Below are 17,142 nucleotides of genomic sequence, written 5' to 3'. Positions count from 1 at the left end.
TGAGAAAAGCTACAAAGATTTAAGAGGCTTAGTTTTTCCATCCCTACTCAATAGTTTTAGGAATTGTTGCAAATGTTTCAATCAAGTTAAGCTGTTTTAGAGAGTGTTTACTCATTTTGAGCCTGATTTTACATGAACTATCTGTAATGTCATTTTTTGTGTGTGGAAAAAAAATAGCTAATCAGATTTCTTTTCCCTCACCCATGCACGCACATACACACATTTGACTTTACAACACACAAACACACACCTTTATTTATTCTTATTCTCTCTTGCTTTCTCAATATACAAGGAGTGTACACAAATAGATGAATAATACAATTAAAAAAATTTGTAAAAAAAAAAAAAAAAAAGGCATTAATTAGCACCCTCTCATGGTACCCACAGTGCGTACAGCCGTACAGCTGCAGGCGCCACTGTTGCACACTACTTGGTAAGTTGACGTAAGTCGTAAGTCGACTTGCGTACTGCTGAAAGCTAGTTATTTTAGTCTATAAAGTTTTAAATATGGATATTTTTCTTACACAAACGCTTCAGAAGGCCTTTATTAACCACCTGGAGCTGTGTGGAGCCGTTGGATAGATACACTTTTATGGACTTCAAAAACAACCAATCAAGTCAATGCCATTATAATGCTTAGATTAGCCAGGACTTTTTTAATATAACTCTGATTGTATTCGTCTTAAGGAAGAATGTCATATACACCTAGCATGACTTGAGGGTGAGTAAATCATGGGCTAATTTTTATTTTTGGGTGAACTATCCCTTCCATTCTGCTCAGACATGATACAGCCTTTAAATAATTGCTATTGTGAGTGATTCAAAATCAGAGCCGGAGGCAAGCTAAAACTAGATTGAGCACAGTGCTTCATTAATGTTATATTGCGATAGCTTTTACTGGCTCTCTGGAAAGTCTCACTTTCAACCCAACCGACTTTGCAAATGCTTAACCCTGCAAAGTCTGACATATGAAATAGTCAGAAAAATCTATTTCTTTTTTAAATGGAACAGTTTATTGAACTTTTAAACAAAAGGTTCAGGGAAAAAGTTTGCGTTGAGTATTATATTTGATACATCAGGCTTTTATGTCCCATATAGTATAATAGAGAGCTTATACAATTAGTATTATCGAGGAGGAAATAAAACACCTCAATTTTGAGCCCAAACTGAGCAAAAATATGCAATTTGGTGCAACATTTTTTAAATTAAATTATTGAATTATTTACTCTTGTAGCGAACTTTGCATTATGATATTGCATTAATGGACTAAGCTCTGATTGTTATTTAGGTCCTTGTGTCCTATTTTGTTAAAGGTGATGAATTGAGAAATCAACTTTCCCTTGAACTTTTGATATATAAAAGGTCATGGTAATATAAGAATATCCTGTAAGTTTCAGAGCTGAAAACTTCCTTGTTATTTATAGCTTTTATAGACACCAGGCCCAGCAAACGATTTTAAAAGTGTTTTTCAAAGTGGGGATCTATGACGTCAAAGGGAGGGAAGAATATCAACGCCTACTTCATCACTGCCTGTTTAGCCCCGCCCACCGATTCGCGCATGTAACATAGGCCTAATGTTAAACCTTCGAGCTACAAAGCACTAAACATGGCGTTGAGGATTACAAAATATTGTGCAGTGACAGGGTTCAACAGTAATGCAACATGTAAGTAACTGTGTTCATTCTAATGCCTGATCTGAAATGTAATGATTCATGTAGTCAGATGTTCTTTGTCTGTGTGTCAGTAAATCAGACCAGTGACTAAACATCAACTTGCGTTGTTTCTCTCAGTAGGATGAAAAAAATCTGTTATTTAACAGTGATTAAATTCTACAAAGAAAGCGATCAAAGAAAGCTCCCTTTGCAATCGTTTGAGCAGCACGCGCTGAACCTGTCAATCAAACAGAAGAGTTTATCAGTGACGCGTTTATCAGTGACTCCTGTTTTATTCAACCAATCACGTTTGCACAGTTAGTGAAGATGAAAGCTTTCGTTAGTGTACAGAACCTGAGTTGCAATGACGAGATCGCTGCTTTCATGCGCTCAGCATGTGTGTGATCGGCTAAAATGATCATCACTGCAACCTTTCATGCCACAATCTTAATATAAAGCCATAGATCTAAATATAATGCCATAGATCTAAATGTAATGCAACACTTTTCACTATTAGATAACCATGAGAGCTGTAATTGTAAAAACGAGCTAAAAGAGGGAGTAATACTATTTCAAATGCGAAGACGTTAGCCAATCACAGCAGTGGGTGTTTACACTGAAGTTTCCCAACGGACACGCCCCTTAAAACAGAGCGTTCAGAGCAGAAGGCTAAAATCAGGGTAGGAAAAATGCATTTTATTTATAAATTACGACAATTTTAGATGTAAAAAGCATTCTTACATTATAAGTGCACCCCAGGAAACATCATAAAACAATAAAAAAAAACGCAGTTCATGACCCCTTTAAAGGTTAGAAGTTGAAATTACCTGGTATGCAGTAGGCAGCTCTCTGCCATTGGCAGTGAATGAGACCAAGCCTAAGGCTAGATCTATGGAGCAGCCAATCTCCAAATCAGTGTTACTACGGCCTGTGGAGCTGCTGCCAATGTCGCCAGCACAGACCATGTAACAGTTACTTCTCCTCACACTGAATTAAGAGAGATGACAAAAAGACAACAATGAGGAACAATCAAGAGAAATTCCTAATGAGAACTAGTCTTTTGCACTGACCTCTCATGAACACGTCCCCGCTCGTCTCCCAGTGTTACTGTGACGGTGCGAACTGTGTTGAGGCTGAACTGTTTGCTGTAGTAATGGTAGTCTGGTGTTACCCAGCCCACCCAAACCGATGATGGATCTTGTCCGGCAAACACTCTCACAGAGTAGAAGTACTAAAGCACAAGTACATTTACATCAAAAGTCAAATAATAAGGTTATTTTATTATTTTCAAATGTAATGAATTAGTGTTAAGGTACCTTTGTAATGCTGCCATAATCAATCTTGCCTCCATCTTCCTTCTTGGCTTTTTGGCCCTCAGCGATCACCTCATTGATATCAGTGATCTTCCGAGGGCCAGAGTGAAACTCAACAGGCATGCTCAGACGACAACAGACCATGTCGTCATTGCTGGTCTGGGTGCCAAATGTCTTGTGTGTCACCTTTAGACATGGAGGTGTGTCCACAGTCCCATCTATTCTAGTAACCTAAACACAAAGGGATGCCAATTAAAGAACCCATCCCAGTATTTTTCAAGTCCTAGGATATAATCCACAAGTTCAACATCTAACTATACCTCGATATGGGGGTGTTCCTCTGGCACATTAACAAATGTAGGCAGGCGTTTGCTGAACCACATGGTGACCTCTCGATTCATGTTGACAGCAAAGGGTTCAAAGCCCTCTTGAAGGCCGCACATAGTGTAGTACTTAAAAGTACTAGCGTCTTTCCCCAAGTTCATGCGACCAATTTGGGAAAGACCCAGGCTGCACACTGGGATGAACCCTAGGGGTGACAAAGGTCAGTTTGTATCAACATTTTCAAAGGTGGGCTGAAAACCGATGCCCAGTCACTTAAATGAATGCCATGCTCCCTTACTTTTATTTTGACCATGCAACTTTTTAAGTAATATAATATATAATTACAGGTCTTGTTTTTATGAAGATTATTATATGTTTACCATCTTCAGTTTCAAAGTCAGCAAAGCAGAGCTCAGAGCCATTGTTGGTGATTAAGATCTCGCCATTCAGGGTGAATATCATGGATTTGTCCTCCATGTTGATCATGCAGCCCACCACATCTCCTTTATGCCACGTCCTCCCAAAGAAATGACTGCCCATATGCACCCGGCGGCCCTGGGAGCATTTTTTGGATTAGATCAAAACCAATAAAATCATGTATCATTATTAACTAATATATTAGCAAACATTATTCGTTTATTTTATGATCGATGGAAGATTTTATTGTATGTAGATTCATACTTCTGTTTTGTTCAGCACATTTTTAATTGGTTTACAGTCCACACTGAAAATCCTTTTGACTTCACTGTATGTCCTCAATATATTGCACCACTATATATCAAAAATAAAACTGATAACAGACCAATGAGACAGTATAAGATAATCACCCTGTAGCCATCAAAGATGAAGGATTGGTCATCTAGTCCCAGTTCCTTATCAGGTCTGCATCCAGGCCGTGCCCATCCCACACACATGTCACCTCCAGTGAGCGCCTCAAACTCAAAATACCACTTCCCTGTTTTCACAGCATAGGTCTTCTCCACACGGAAGAGACGGATGGATTCAATGCCCTCCTTATCTCCATGGTGAGCAGCTAAAGAATGAAAAAATATTTGAAACTTTAGGAAAGGGAAAGTAAAACAGTAATACATACAGTTTTTTACAATTCTTACAGCAAATTGAAAATATGCTTCATTCCCCCTGAAAACTGAGTAAACTAAAAGGAATTGTCTCATGTATGGCTGCAGGCTTGGTATGTCAGAGTAATGCGAAGAAAGTGTGTTACAATTCCTGTCTCGGTTTCCCTTTCTTGTGTTTGATGACTTTTATTTTGAAGTGGAGTTTCCATTGTGCCCAGTGTTCACTTCCTGTGTTTAGTTGTTGTTTACTTTGGCTGTGTTTGAAATCGCCACCTCCACCCTCATTCACTATTCCCTACATTACTTCACTAATATAGTCCACTTTAAGGAGTGAATGAAACAAGTGAAAGAATTTGGAATTTGGGCTGCCGCTTTTGCATCGTTTGTGCTTGCTGTTTAATAATCACTTGAAACTTAGCAAACTGACAGCTCCATTAGTAAGAAGAAAATATTTATCTTGAACTCTGTCATGGAAACTATGTATAAACCTTAATTAAACAATTTAATAATCAATTAAACTGGGATATTACACTGTAGCCACATTGGACCAGAGGTTTGGATGGATGGATGATTCCGGTGCTGGCGCCATCTTCTGGTCAGATGCGGGAATTCATTTGCCGCACAACTCTCACAGTGCAGTATGGGTCAGTGATGCGCGGGTCAATGTATAAACAACCCGCACCCGACCGACGTTTTCAACTAACCCGCCCGCAACTCGGACCGCAAAAAAAAAAGAAGAAAATATTGTACCCGACCCGCTTCCTGACCCGCATTTTTTAAAAGTAGTAAATGCTCATCGTAGCTCATTGGGCCATTGAGAAAATGTTTCAGGCCCTGGCGTGGTGCGCTCAGAGGTGCAGCAGCGAGAGCAGGAAGTTCTTGAGGCGGCCCATCATTTTCCATTTCAGCTCCAGATGCATATTATTGATGAACGCGATGTTTATGTTTCGACCCGGCTTGAATAATTCATCAGCCCACATTTGGAAAAGTGTGAAAGCCCTTAGGAGCGCAAACTGTTATTTTTCTGAATGCTGTATGATATAGCCTAGTGTTATGTAATACAGGCTTGATTTATTCATTTATTTCGTTTAATTTTCTTAACAATTAAGATGCTGCATGTGTTTATCCAGTCTAATCGAAGTGTGCGTCTCTCCCCCGACTTTCCCAACAAAAATCCCGCCCCCTCTCAGAAAATACATAAAACTGACTTTAAATGCGTTTAAAAGTAGCCTATTAAAATGGTACAATGGCATTGCTCAGTTCAACGTTTTGGGAAATCGGGCATTTTGTCCCGCGTCAGCATTTATTCAAAAGTTAATAACGCACAACATTCAAAAGGTAAATAAGGATTTATTGACGATCCGACCGACCGTGACCCGAATATCATTAAAAATATTTTTGGATGACTCGTAACCGCGGGTAACCGCGGGTGGCCGCGGACACCCGCTCATTTTGGATCAACCCGCGCATCACTGGTATGGGTATTCTATAGCCATTGAGCGTACGCCAGTTGTACACTTGTTATTGCGGTGCATAATGGGATTGAATGAGTGCACTCGATAACGTCCACTATGGTTTCGGATACCACTACAAATGGCTGTCCCCTCAAATAGTACCTTATTTAAGGGTATAGGGGGGGCGATTTAGGATACAGCCTTTTTCACAGCTTTTGTTTCCCAAATCAGCCTTGTTCGTTTCCATAGTGATTCATTAACCACACCTATTCCTTGTTAGCCTCTTGTTATCCTGTGTATTTATACTCCTGTGTTTCCTTTGTTCAGGGTCTGGTGTTATTCTTTGTGGATGTCACACGTGTGTTGCTTTCTGTTCTGTTTTCCTTGCCCATTGTCTGGATTTACTCTGTTTTTGCCTGTCTCCCTGTGCCTGGATTCACTCTTGTGTTATTTGTCAATAAACATTTTAGTTGCAAATGGATGCTATCATTTGTCTTTATGAATCCCCCCGCATTACAGTGTGAAAAGATTTTTGTTTATTCTACAGGGATATTCTAAAATGGTCTGGACAGATTTGTTTGGTACCCCTAGAAAACAAATACAAATAATTGTGTTATAGTGACGATTCAAACAAACTGTTTTGCTTAATTAGTATCATACATCTTTCTAAATACAATTTTGTAATCAGTCATTCAGCCTATTTAAATGGAGAAAAGTAGTCACTCTGCTCTTTAGTATCATTGTGTGCACTATACTAAACATAAACCAAGCAAAGGATAGAGTTGTCTGAGGAGATCCAAAAGAAAATCATCAACGTGAATGTTGAAGGTGAAGGCTTTAAGAGCATCAACAAGCAGCTCGATGTTCTTTTGACTATAGTTGCAAATATTGTAAAGAAGTTTAAGGTCCATGGGACTGTAGCCAACCTACTGTAGCCAACCAATCGATCCAAGATTGAACAGAAGGATAGTGTAAATGGTAGACAAAGAGCCAAGGAAAACTTCCAAAGATGCACAAGCTGGGCTCCAAGGTCAGGTTACATCAGTGCCTGATCACACCATCCGTCGCTTTTTGAGCAACAGAAGCAACCTGAAGCTCACAGATGGAAAACTGAAGCTTTCAAAGAAGGGTGCCTTGAATCTGTGCAGGGCACAACACTATCAAGACATTCTGGAGTGAAGTGTACAGCCAAGCGTCAAGAAGCTCTGTCTCAGTTCATGGACTCACAGCTCATGAGTCCTCCAACAGGATAATGACTCAAAACATACAACTTAAAGCACCCAAGAATGGCTGAGAACAAAATACAGACTGTTCTGAAGTGGCCTTCTATGAGCCCTGATCTGAAACCCAACAAACATCTATGGAAAGAGTTGAAACATGTGTAACTGTCATAGGCCAGTAAGAGCTGTGCATGGAAACCTCGCTCCCCTGATCTCAAGATTGACTGATCGTAGAGGCTGCTGTCTTTAGCCTCCTTGTTAGAGCGCCTCCCACGCCAGAGACCACCGTTCGAATCCCACTCGGAGCGAGTTGAGTAGGACCGGTTACATTTGGTGCCGTGACCCGGATGGGAGTGAGGTTTAGAAGGGTGAGTGTAATGTAGGCCAGTAAGAGCTGTGTGTGTAAACCTCACTCCCCTAACCTCAAGTGGCGCTCTAGCGACTGACGCTAGAGGCTACAGTCTTTAGCCTATTTGTTAGAGCACCCAACTCCTGCGCTGTAGACCACTGTTCGAATCCCACTCTAACCGGGTTGAATAGGACTGGTTACACATGCAGTCTAGAGAAGGCACTCATTAAACCTGAGACAGCTGAAGCAGTTTGCTCATGAAGAGTGGGCCTAAGTACCCGTTGACAGGTGCAGAAGTCTCATTGGGTGCTACAGAAATTGCTTGTTTTCTGTCAATTATTTTAGAGAAAATTGTGGGTTCTTTTTTTCATGGAAGGGTACCAACAAATTTGTCCACGTCTCTGTGTGTGTGTGTGTGTGTGTGTGTGTGTGTGTGTGTGTGTGTGTGTGTGTGTGTGTGTGTGTGTGTGTGTGTGTGTGTGTGTGTGTGTGTGTGTGTGTGTGTGTGTGTGTGTGTGTGTGTGTGTGTGTGTATATATATATATATATATATATATATATATATATATATATATATATATATATATATAGAGAGAGAGAGAGAGAGAGAGAGAGAGAGAGAGAGAGAGAGAGAGAGAGAGAGAGAGAGAGAGAGAGAGAGAGAGAGAGAGAGAGACCGCATTAAAACTCACACTCTTGATCAGGTGGGTCTATGAAATATCCATATCCAACCAGAGTACGGATGGCCTCACGAAGACTGTCTCTGTTCGATTTCTTAGTGCGTTCATCTAATAAAGCATATGGCACCAACCGTGGATTACGGCGGTTTTTCAAATCCTTTGAAAAAAATTCAAAAGACGTGATTGTACACAACTTCATGGGGATAAAATTATGTTCATTTTACTTTTAATCATTCTTAACAGGTTTGTTTGTCGATGCGCTTAAGGCAACATTATATCTAATGAATAATGAAAAGGAATTTTTACCTGCTGAATACCATAGGTCCATCCTTGTTTAATGCGATCTTTGGCCCAAACATTATGAGCGTTTTCAGCCAGTTTATCAACTAGAACCTCTTGACCAGGTGTCAGTTTCACTTCAGAAAGGTCTAGTGGTGTAGGTTTATAACCATTTGCCATCATGTAGCTTTAAATGAATTAGGATACAAATGGGAAGGGAATAAAAGCATAAACAAGAAAAATATTTCACAATTTTAAAACGTTCATCAATCAAACTTAATTTAGACAGCTAGCTGAAAAAGGAACTTTATGGTTTGGGTTTTTAAATGTGTGCTAGTTTTACTTCTTGGGGAGTTTCATCTTTTTCAGGTCTTCCTCAGCATCTATATTGACTTGTGCAACATGGCAGCCCAAAGCAAGTAGGGTCCTGAAAAACAATAACAGTATGAGCAATACTGTCAAAGAGAAGTAGTGCAAAAGAAATTAATCTGTTTAACCATCTCATTTAGCTGGTTATTGCGTTTCGATCTAAATACTGCTGAGTCTAGACTAGAGGCTGTATTGGGATGAAATGAATTTGCAGCCACGGCCTATCAATATTTACTGATGTGCATTTAATTACAATTAATAATCATGGCCCAAACTACAGATTTTTACAGTATATGCAAGTCTGTATCATGAAGGACATTGTGGTCATACTCACTTCAAAGTTTCAGTTGACATTTGCAGGTTATAATTCTTTTCTGTTTCTGGCAGTTTAGAAAAGTCGACAAGACAAGGGTGCTGTCTCTTGTTGTCATCTCGAACCTAAAAAATGTATATTTAAGAAATATATATATTTAAGAAATTATATATATTATATATATATATATATATATATATATATATATATATATATATATATATATATATATATATATATATATATATATATATATATATATATATATATATATATATTAATTAGTGAGTGAAATAATAAATCAGCAAGGGCAGATTTAAGTCAGATACTGCAAAACTAATACCACTCTCTAATTCATGACCCGTAAAACTCTTTAGATTGATGTGATGTTAGAGAGAATGCTAAAGCGTTTAGGATTGAATAATGGTGGCATAATGAAAGTGGCATTGTGCTTGCCAAGCTGCTCTTGTCCTGTAATCCCACACACTCATAGCAATGCCACCTTGAGCCAGCAAAGTCTTAATAAAATCTGATTAATCGGAGACCAGCTGGGCCACTGAAATATTTGTTAATAATAAATGCTAAGATCTGGCCTCAGGAGTAACGGCAGAGCTCAACCATTATTCATTTTTCTGCCACGCACTTGGACAGCATGCTGCTCATTAAGATTGTCTTAACTACTGTAATACTGCAAAGCTCTGTCTCTGTCTCTGCGATTTCTGGAGTCACTCTCCTGCAGCAATCAGAGGAAGAAATAAAACCGGATCAAAGTACTTTCCTTTTGCCATTAGCATCTAAAAATGAGATCTGCATGCCCATCTGCTGTGTAGCTACTCAGAATACTTAAATATTAATTTAGGCTGCAGCCGAGGACTCTCAATTCAGGCTGACATTTTCAATTATCCTCCTCTGGGTTCCCCTACAGTAGTTAAAGTTACACAGCAGAAATTATCCTGATATCGGAGCTTGTGTCATACAGAGAGGATGCTGTTTAGTATTTTCATAGTCTCCTAAAACGTTTTCCTACCTTGCCGTACATCCAACCAAGCTCTATTTTGTTCATGCCCCAGAGCTCATGGATGTTCTCAGCTAACTTGTCCCGCACATTTTCAAGATATGGAGGCAGGACAATCTGGATCATAAGACAACAACAAAACAAAACACAGTACAACTGTAAAATTTGATAAATCACAGCCTTTGATTAATCTTGAATTAATTAAGCAGCCCTAGCAGAGCCTAAGAACAGGTAGAAAAAAGCGTATTAAAAGTTAATATCTCACCTGGCTGGTGTCGACAGGGACAGGAATGAAGGAAGCCTGGGACAGGAACTCCGTGGTGCCCAGCAGATCTCTCACTCCTTCCAGGTCTCTTTTATACTCCTTCACAGGCTCCACACGCATCTTTTCTTTGGGGAGCAGGGCTTCATAACATGGTGCATATCCTGCTGGAGGAAGGAACTTAAAGTCTCCATGGCGACCACCCAACAAGAAACGGACCCTTGAGGAAAAAGAAAGAAAGATGGCATTTAAACTAATGATCAATTACTTGATTTATCCTAATAGCAACACCAGGTTGTCCAAAAATGTCTAGGTGCTACTTAATTTGTTTGGATTTGGTTGAGAAGTCAAATGATGAGTAATGGCTTGTCTCTGTTGATTGAACATAAAGCGAAAGAAGAAAGGGTTCATTTGTCACACAGAACTACTCCTGTACAATAATTTCAGAAGTGCCATGCTCAAAGTGAAAATGATAGAATGATTATTATAGAATTTTGTCCTCATTAATATTAAGATTGATGCACACTTTAAATCTCACCATATTCCTTCTTGCTATTTATGCATCTGTTACTCAACCTGACAGATCAGCAGTGTTGGGCTCTTTAAACTCACTTGACCCCTGCAGAGAAACTGACGACGGGAAAGAAGAAGCCATCTACGTTGAAGTCTTCAAACATGCCTTGAACGGGCTGACCGTTAATTCGGAAAGACATGCTAGGGGCTCCGAGATCCAGACAGCAGCTCACCACATCATCTGAATTCAGCAAGTGCTGGTTAATAGAGGCCACGGCCCGTGAGATTCGCCCTATCAGACGTGGAGAGAATAAAGAATATAGTAGATTTGTGTGAATACTGCTTCTCAAACAAGAGCATCAGAAATGATTAATGAGTCATGTTCATATATGCATTTTTCATAATGCCATATTAGATCAGCTAGTGAAGAACATGGGTAAAACAGCCTTAAATGTACCTGACCACAGATAAAGCCCATCAAAACTATAGGAGTAAAGATCGTCACCAACACCATTTCCTCCCCAACCCTCTCCACCCCCAGGATAGGGGGCGTAGCCTTTGGTGGTGGCCCAGCCAACACGAAGGTGGGTGGGCTCACTGGTCACATAGTGGTCTACTTGATCGATGATCAGTTCAAAGTACCATTTCTTATACTGCGCCGAGCCCTCACTCATGCCCAGGAAGATGTTGGGTCTCATACTGTATAAAGAAAGATGACATTGGAATACATAAATTATTAAGAAATATTACATCCATTGAGGATGTTAATGTGTTAACAATGACTGTCAGCTTCACTAAAAAATATAATTGTCTTGATTTGTGTTTTTGTCTTGTGGTCTAGTAAAATAAATACAGTAAAAAATCTGTAAACCAAGAAAAATGGCACATTTTTCATACTTATTTTCTTACACAATTTTGCTTCTTGAAAAGTATCAATACTTTTTTTCAGCAAGCACACATTAAATTGATCAAAAGTGACAGTGAAGACTTTTACTGATTTCTATTTCAAATAAATGCTGTTCTTTTGAACTTTCTATTATATAAAGAATCATGAAAAAAGCTTCACATTTTCCACAAAAATATTAAGCAGCATGCCTGTTTTCAACATTGATGATGATTTGACTTGACTTGACATGTAATTAAATACAGTAAAGGTAATGCGTATTTGGCGTACTGTCCGAGGGGGAGGGCTCTAAGCTCAGAAATTGGCCCGAACCCAGAGTACTCCCCCATCCCAGGTTGGGATAGGAAAAGTTAGAAGTGAGGAGATGAGGTGAAAGAGGTCTGCTGGAAAACTGACATGGAACAGAGGTAAGTCTGTTGTATATATGCCTCTTATCTCGTTAATTGAGTTGATTAACTGAATGTGCTCCTTCTGTGTTAATTAGATTAATTATTTGACGTGCTCCTCCTGAACTTTGTTAATAAAACATCATTAATACGAATTTTTTCTTATCTACCTTTGGACATCATTGACCAGACGTGTCTGGAGCAGCAGGTCTCTCCTGGGAAGCAGGTGATCACAGATGAAATTCTGATTGGCTCTCACAGCCACACCATTGCAGACACACAGGGAACAGAGAACATTTAGAATCTGAAAAGGAGTATGGGATACATTTTAACAATGCTGTTATTTTATTGCTTTAAACACATTTTATACTGCACATTTTCCCTATGTACAACTTTACAGTCATGTGCTTGCATATTCTCAAGTGCATACTTGAGAGTGTTTGCTTAGCGTAACATGCTGTGCCACTCCTAGAATGTATTTACGAGTTTACATGACCCACATTTTATAAGACAGAGGAATTCTCAAGTCAAGTAGCACGGGTCTACACCAGCAGAAACACCTGCCCCTTGTTAAAATGTCTGGATGTTTACACCTCTTATTGCACCTAAAACCCTTGTGAAGCAAAATTTTACTCTACTGTTCAACAGTTGGGGTCAAGAAGATTTTTTTTTTTATAATGTTACATTTATAATGTTTCAAAAAATATTTTTCGAATAAATGTTTTATAACGTTCTATTCATAAAAGAATTCTAACAAAAATGTATCACGGTTTAAACAAAAATATTAAGAAGCAATATTTTGAACATTGATGATAATAAGAAATGATTCTTGAGCACCACATCAGCATATTAAACTTATTTGAAAAATTAATTGATTAGAATCATGTGACACTGTAGACTGAAGTAATGACTGCTAAAAATGAAAGCAAAACTGTTTTTATTGTATTTTTAAACCAAAAAAATGCAGCTGTGGTGAGCATAAGAAACATTACAAATCTTGCCGACCGCAAACTTTTGAACGGTAGTGTCTCCCCAATAATATAGAAATGTACAGATTCACACTAAATCTGATTGATCTATGAAACAGCATTTTCAGCACTTCATGTAATATTTATACTATTCAGAACTGCAAGTCTTAGTTTCCATCTAAAGACTTTGGATAGTCAGCAACATCCTTTATATTCCATACTCTACTCCATACATAATCTGTACGTGTGTGTGTTTGTAGCAATGGCAAATGCTGACCTTGTGATTGCGCCCATGCTTGTACAGCAGAGAAATAATGGATTTGATGTGGGCCTTCTGGATGATGTTCAGAGATTCTGGACTCTCGATTAGGACACAATGAAGCACCTCTAAAATGCCTGTATAGAGTTGCTTAATTAATATTGCATTGTAGTAAACACAAGAAATGATAAAGGCATTACATAATCAGATAGCAGAGAGTTGTGTAAGCGAATTACTATTGATTTTATAATGAAAATTGCCCACATGCTGCAATGAATCCCATGTAATACTGCCGTGACATGAAGCTTAAAGCTAAAACCATTGACATATGTGAGGATGCTGATGGTGGCTCACTCAGTTTATGGCTACATAAGACAGACCAGATAATGTATAACCCCTCTATAATCAGAGCTAATGTATGTGTCTAATTTGACGTATAGTGGTATTTACCTGATGAGGACTCCAATCGTTCTAGCTTGCTGACTAGCCAATCCAGCTTGCGAGAGAACTGTGTGCAGTTGGTCCTGTTGCCTCGAATCAGAGCGGCTAATGGACAAAAATCAATGGCAATAAGCTCAATGTTACACTGTTTTCGCTACATACACCAGACAAATCCCTTTTACTATCCTTCACACACGATTTCCCACCTGAATAGTCATATTCTGAAATTAATGCACCTTCCGGTGTGTGTAATCCTAACCAATAAAAAATTTCTCAGAGCAATCAATCAAACTCAACACCCGAGCAAAAGGCACTTTGCTGAGAGATAGTCTAGGTGGTTTTGAAGCCCAAACATCCTGAAAAGATCTACTTCCTGAGGCAGCAAATGCATCTGTATAGAGCAGTTAAAAACTGGCTGTTGTCACTAGCCTAATGTATCACGCTACTGTTCGTCAGACAGACTCAGCACGGCCCCTCTCGAGGGTGACCTCAGCGACTCTGAGCGAGCAAAATTCGGAGCGAGCCTCGATGGGGGCTCTGATAAATGCCAAGCCAGTCAAGGTGAACCAAGGAGTGTGTTTACGCTCACTGGATCCTGATGTGATGTTACAATTTAAAACAAAATCCAATCGCTAAAGATACTGTTGTATAGAGTGCTACTCTTACATAGAGTACAAAATCTACAAAATAAGTTAGAATTTTTGGATTTCCGGTTTAATTGCCCCAAAGTCAATGGGTTTTTTGAATGAGTTTTTGTTTAAATGCCTTAAAAAGTTAGTAGTGATGACCAGTATGTTAAAAAGTTAGTAGTGATGACCAGTACTGTAGTGATGACAGTATCTTTAGCGATTGGTTTTTATTTTAAATTTTAACATCACATCAGGATCCAGTGAGCGTAAACACACTCCTTGGTTCACCTTGACTGGCTTGGCATTTATCAGAGCTCCCATCGAGGCTCGCTCCGAATTTTGCTCGCTCAGAGTCGCTGAGGTCACCCTTAATGAGTGTTGGGGATAACGAGATACAAATAACACACGTTACATAATCAGACTTTTTTTCAAGTAATGAGTAACGCATTACTTTTTAAAGTTAAACAAAATATCTTAGTTGCATTTTCAATTAAGTAAAACAGCTAAAAGGTGTGCTGTGCCCTCTACTGTAAAGGGATGCATTTGCATTGACACAGAGGGCCCTATTTTAACGATCTAAGTGCATGGTCTAAAGCACACGGCACATGTGCACTTAGGGCGTGTCCGAATCCACTTTTGCTAGTTTAATGACGGGAAAAATGGGTGACGCGCCATGTGCACGGTTTAAAAGGGTTGTTCCTATTCTCTTAATGAGTAATGGGTGTGTTTTGGGCGTGACGTAAAATAAACCAGAGTCTTCCCTTTATAAGCCTTTTGAAACATTTCTCTAGCAAGGAAATAGATCTGCTCATGCGCAAGGTTAAAGCGCACGAGCAGACCATCTACTGGACAAGCCGGATTCCACCAAAGCTCCCTGAGCATATGGCATGTAGGCATTTTTATATTTATGTACACAATTTTACATTTTAATCCTTTCATTTTGTGTGCTGCTGCGTGTCCCTGTGTGTGTAATAAGCACGTTATGTATCCACCTATAGGCGCATATTACTAATGCGCTCTTTAAATGACTTTAGACCAGATTTTAGTTGGTCAATGGTCCAGTCTATTTCAGTTGCATCAAAATAACAACGCGCCAACAATGCGCACACCTCGTTTTCAGACCAGCACGCCCATGGGCGCACAAATGGATGCAAATGCATTTGCTATTTAAACAATGTGGCGCAGGATGTGAAAATGATAACTGCGTCAGGCTGAAACTAGCAAAAAACACTTGCGTTGTGCCTTGCGCCGCATTGCGCTGGGTCTATGATAGGGCCCTTAATCTTTCCGCTTTTGGTGTGCAAGGTGGACCATACATTGGCAATCTATTTTTGCTTTTTCATGCCACATTTGTGTGAAAAGGGCTTTACATTTTCAAAAAATAGAACTTAAAAAACGTAAAAAAAAATAAGAAAGCTCAGCATAATGCTATATTTGTCTGAAAAAGACAGAAAGAGCCAAAGCCAGCTAAGGTGAGAAAAAGTAATGAATAAGTAATGTAACACATTGCATTCCATAAAAAGTAACGTAATTAGTTACTTTTTAAGGGGATAATGCATTACTTTCTCCAACACTGGTGGTGACGTTAAAATCATGCGACTGTGCATAAAAAAACTAATTCATAAAAATACTGTTACTTTGTAAAGATCTTGATGACTGAAACTTGCAATGTTGTAATCCATTACTTTTAAAAGTAACTTTCCTCAACACTGGTGGAGACATTGAAAACATGCGACCGTGGTGTAGTTCATTTATAGCCCAACTTTAGCTTTTCACCTTAGCCGATTGTATTTAGGCTGAGATGATTTAGAAACTTTTCAACTTTTGTTGACCACAAAGCTTCTTTTCTGAAATAATCCAATAGCCAATGGAAAAATTGAGTTTTGAGTTTTGCCTATTGAGTTTTTGTCAAGGGAAAAAGGGTAACACTAACTTTTGGGTTGGCCTACAAAAATATGTAATCCCTGTAGCACTCTCTATATAAAAGTAATATAATAATATGTAATATTATATAAAAGTATATAAAAGTAATATAATAAAATCTCTTCATACAAGATTTCTGAAGCAATTTTACTTCGATCTCAACTTTTAACATCTTGAACAAGGTCCTTCTTCTCTAACTGTGTTTGCCCTCCATAAATCAGACTGAGAGTCAACAACAAGGTGATAAAAGAGAATAGAATTGCTATTTAACTGCCTCTAATAACTGTCATGTCTCTCCATCATCACCTTCTGCGAACAGCTGAAGGCTGTGAATTGAATTCTTACCCAGAAGCTCATAGAGGAGGTTGAGAATGTCCTTCCAAGCCTCTCCGGCCTCTTCGCCTGCTAGCTCCTCAAATTCAGCAGCACTGTTGTACACGTTTAGCCGATCGATGCAGTGTGAGACCAGGGTTAGCATTCCCTAAAATAGTCATAATAAGTGTCAGCCTGTACATTGTATGATCATGAATCTAATAAGGCATGTGTGATTTGTATTCAACCTCCTCTTTGAAGAGATCTTGGCGCTTGATGAGAGATCGAAGCTGCCTCTGTTTCTCCTCATGTTCCAGCTCAGAGTCTGGCTGTTGGAAGTACACAATGAGGTCGTTGAGGGTCCGCAGCACTTCAAACACAGGCAGAGTCCCCTCTGTAGACTTTTCTCTATTCAAACCATCCAGACCCCTAAGACCAGGACAATAATATAATCAATATTTATTTAAATCATTATATTTATACATATTTAACCATTAG

General features: G+C 39.0%; 1 protein-coding gene across 2 annotated transcripts in view; it reads right to left on the bottom strand.

Annotated features, from left to right (window-relative positions):
- ryr3 (ryanodine receptor 3) overlaps positions 1-17,142 on the bottom strand; it is a 182,059-nt gene that overhangs the window by 121,928 nt on the left and 42,989 nt on the right. For both annotated transcript variants that reach the window (XM_079831521.1, XM_079831520.1), the window contains exons 14-32: positions 16,893-17,073; positions 16,678-16,813; positions 13,790-13,885; positions 13,358-13,476; positions 12,283-12,416; positions 11,280-11,521; positions 10,922-11,114; positions 10,313-10,529; positions 10,060-10,164; positions 9,054-9,157; positions 8,694-8,777; positions 8,378-8,537; positions 8,084-8,228; positions 4,117-4,322; positions 3,670-3,844; positions 3,286-3,494; positions 2,969-3,196; positions 2,723-2,883; positions 2,480-2,639 (exon numbers count right to left, since the gene is read on the bottom strand). In XM_079831521.1, coding sequence (XP_079687647.1) covers positions 2,480-2,639; positions 2,723-2,883; positions 2,969-3,196; positions 3,286-3,494; positions 3,670-3,844; positions 4,117-4,322; positions 8,084-8,228; positions 8,378-8,537; positions 8,694-8,777; positions 9,054-9,157; positions 10,060-10,164; positions 10,313-10,529; positions 10,922-11,114; positions 11,280-11,521; positions 12,283-12,416; positions 13,358-13,476; positions 13,790-13,885; positions 16,678-16,813; positions 16,893-17,073 — 3,055 coding nt within the window. The remainder of the gene's footprint in view (positions 1-2,479; positions 2,640-2,722; positions 2,884-2,968; positions 3,197-3,285; positions 3,495-3,669; positions 3,845-4,116; positions 4,323-8,083; positions 8,229-8,377; positions 8,538-8,693; positions 8,778-9,053; positions 9,158-10,059; positions 10,165-10,312; positions 10,530-10,921; positions 11,115-11,279; positions 11,522-12,282; positions 12,417-13,357; positions 13,477-13,789; positions 13,886-16,677; positions 16,814-16,892; positions 17,074-17,142) is intronic.

The sequence above is a fragment of the Gobio gobio genome, assembly GCF_949357685.1.
Source record: "Gobio gobio genome assembly, chromosome: 12".
Taxonomy (NCBI): Eukaryota; Metazoa; Chordata; class Actinopteri; order Cypriniformes; family Gobionidae; genus Gobio; species Gobio gobio.
This window is presented reverse-complemented; position numbering and strand designations above follow the sequence as displayed.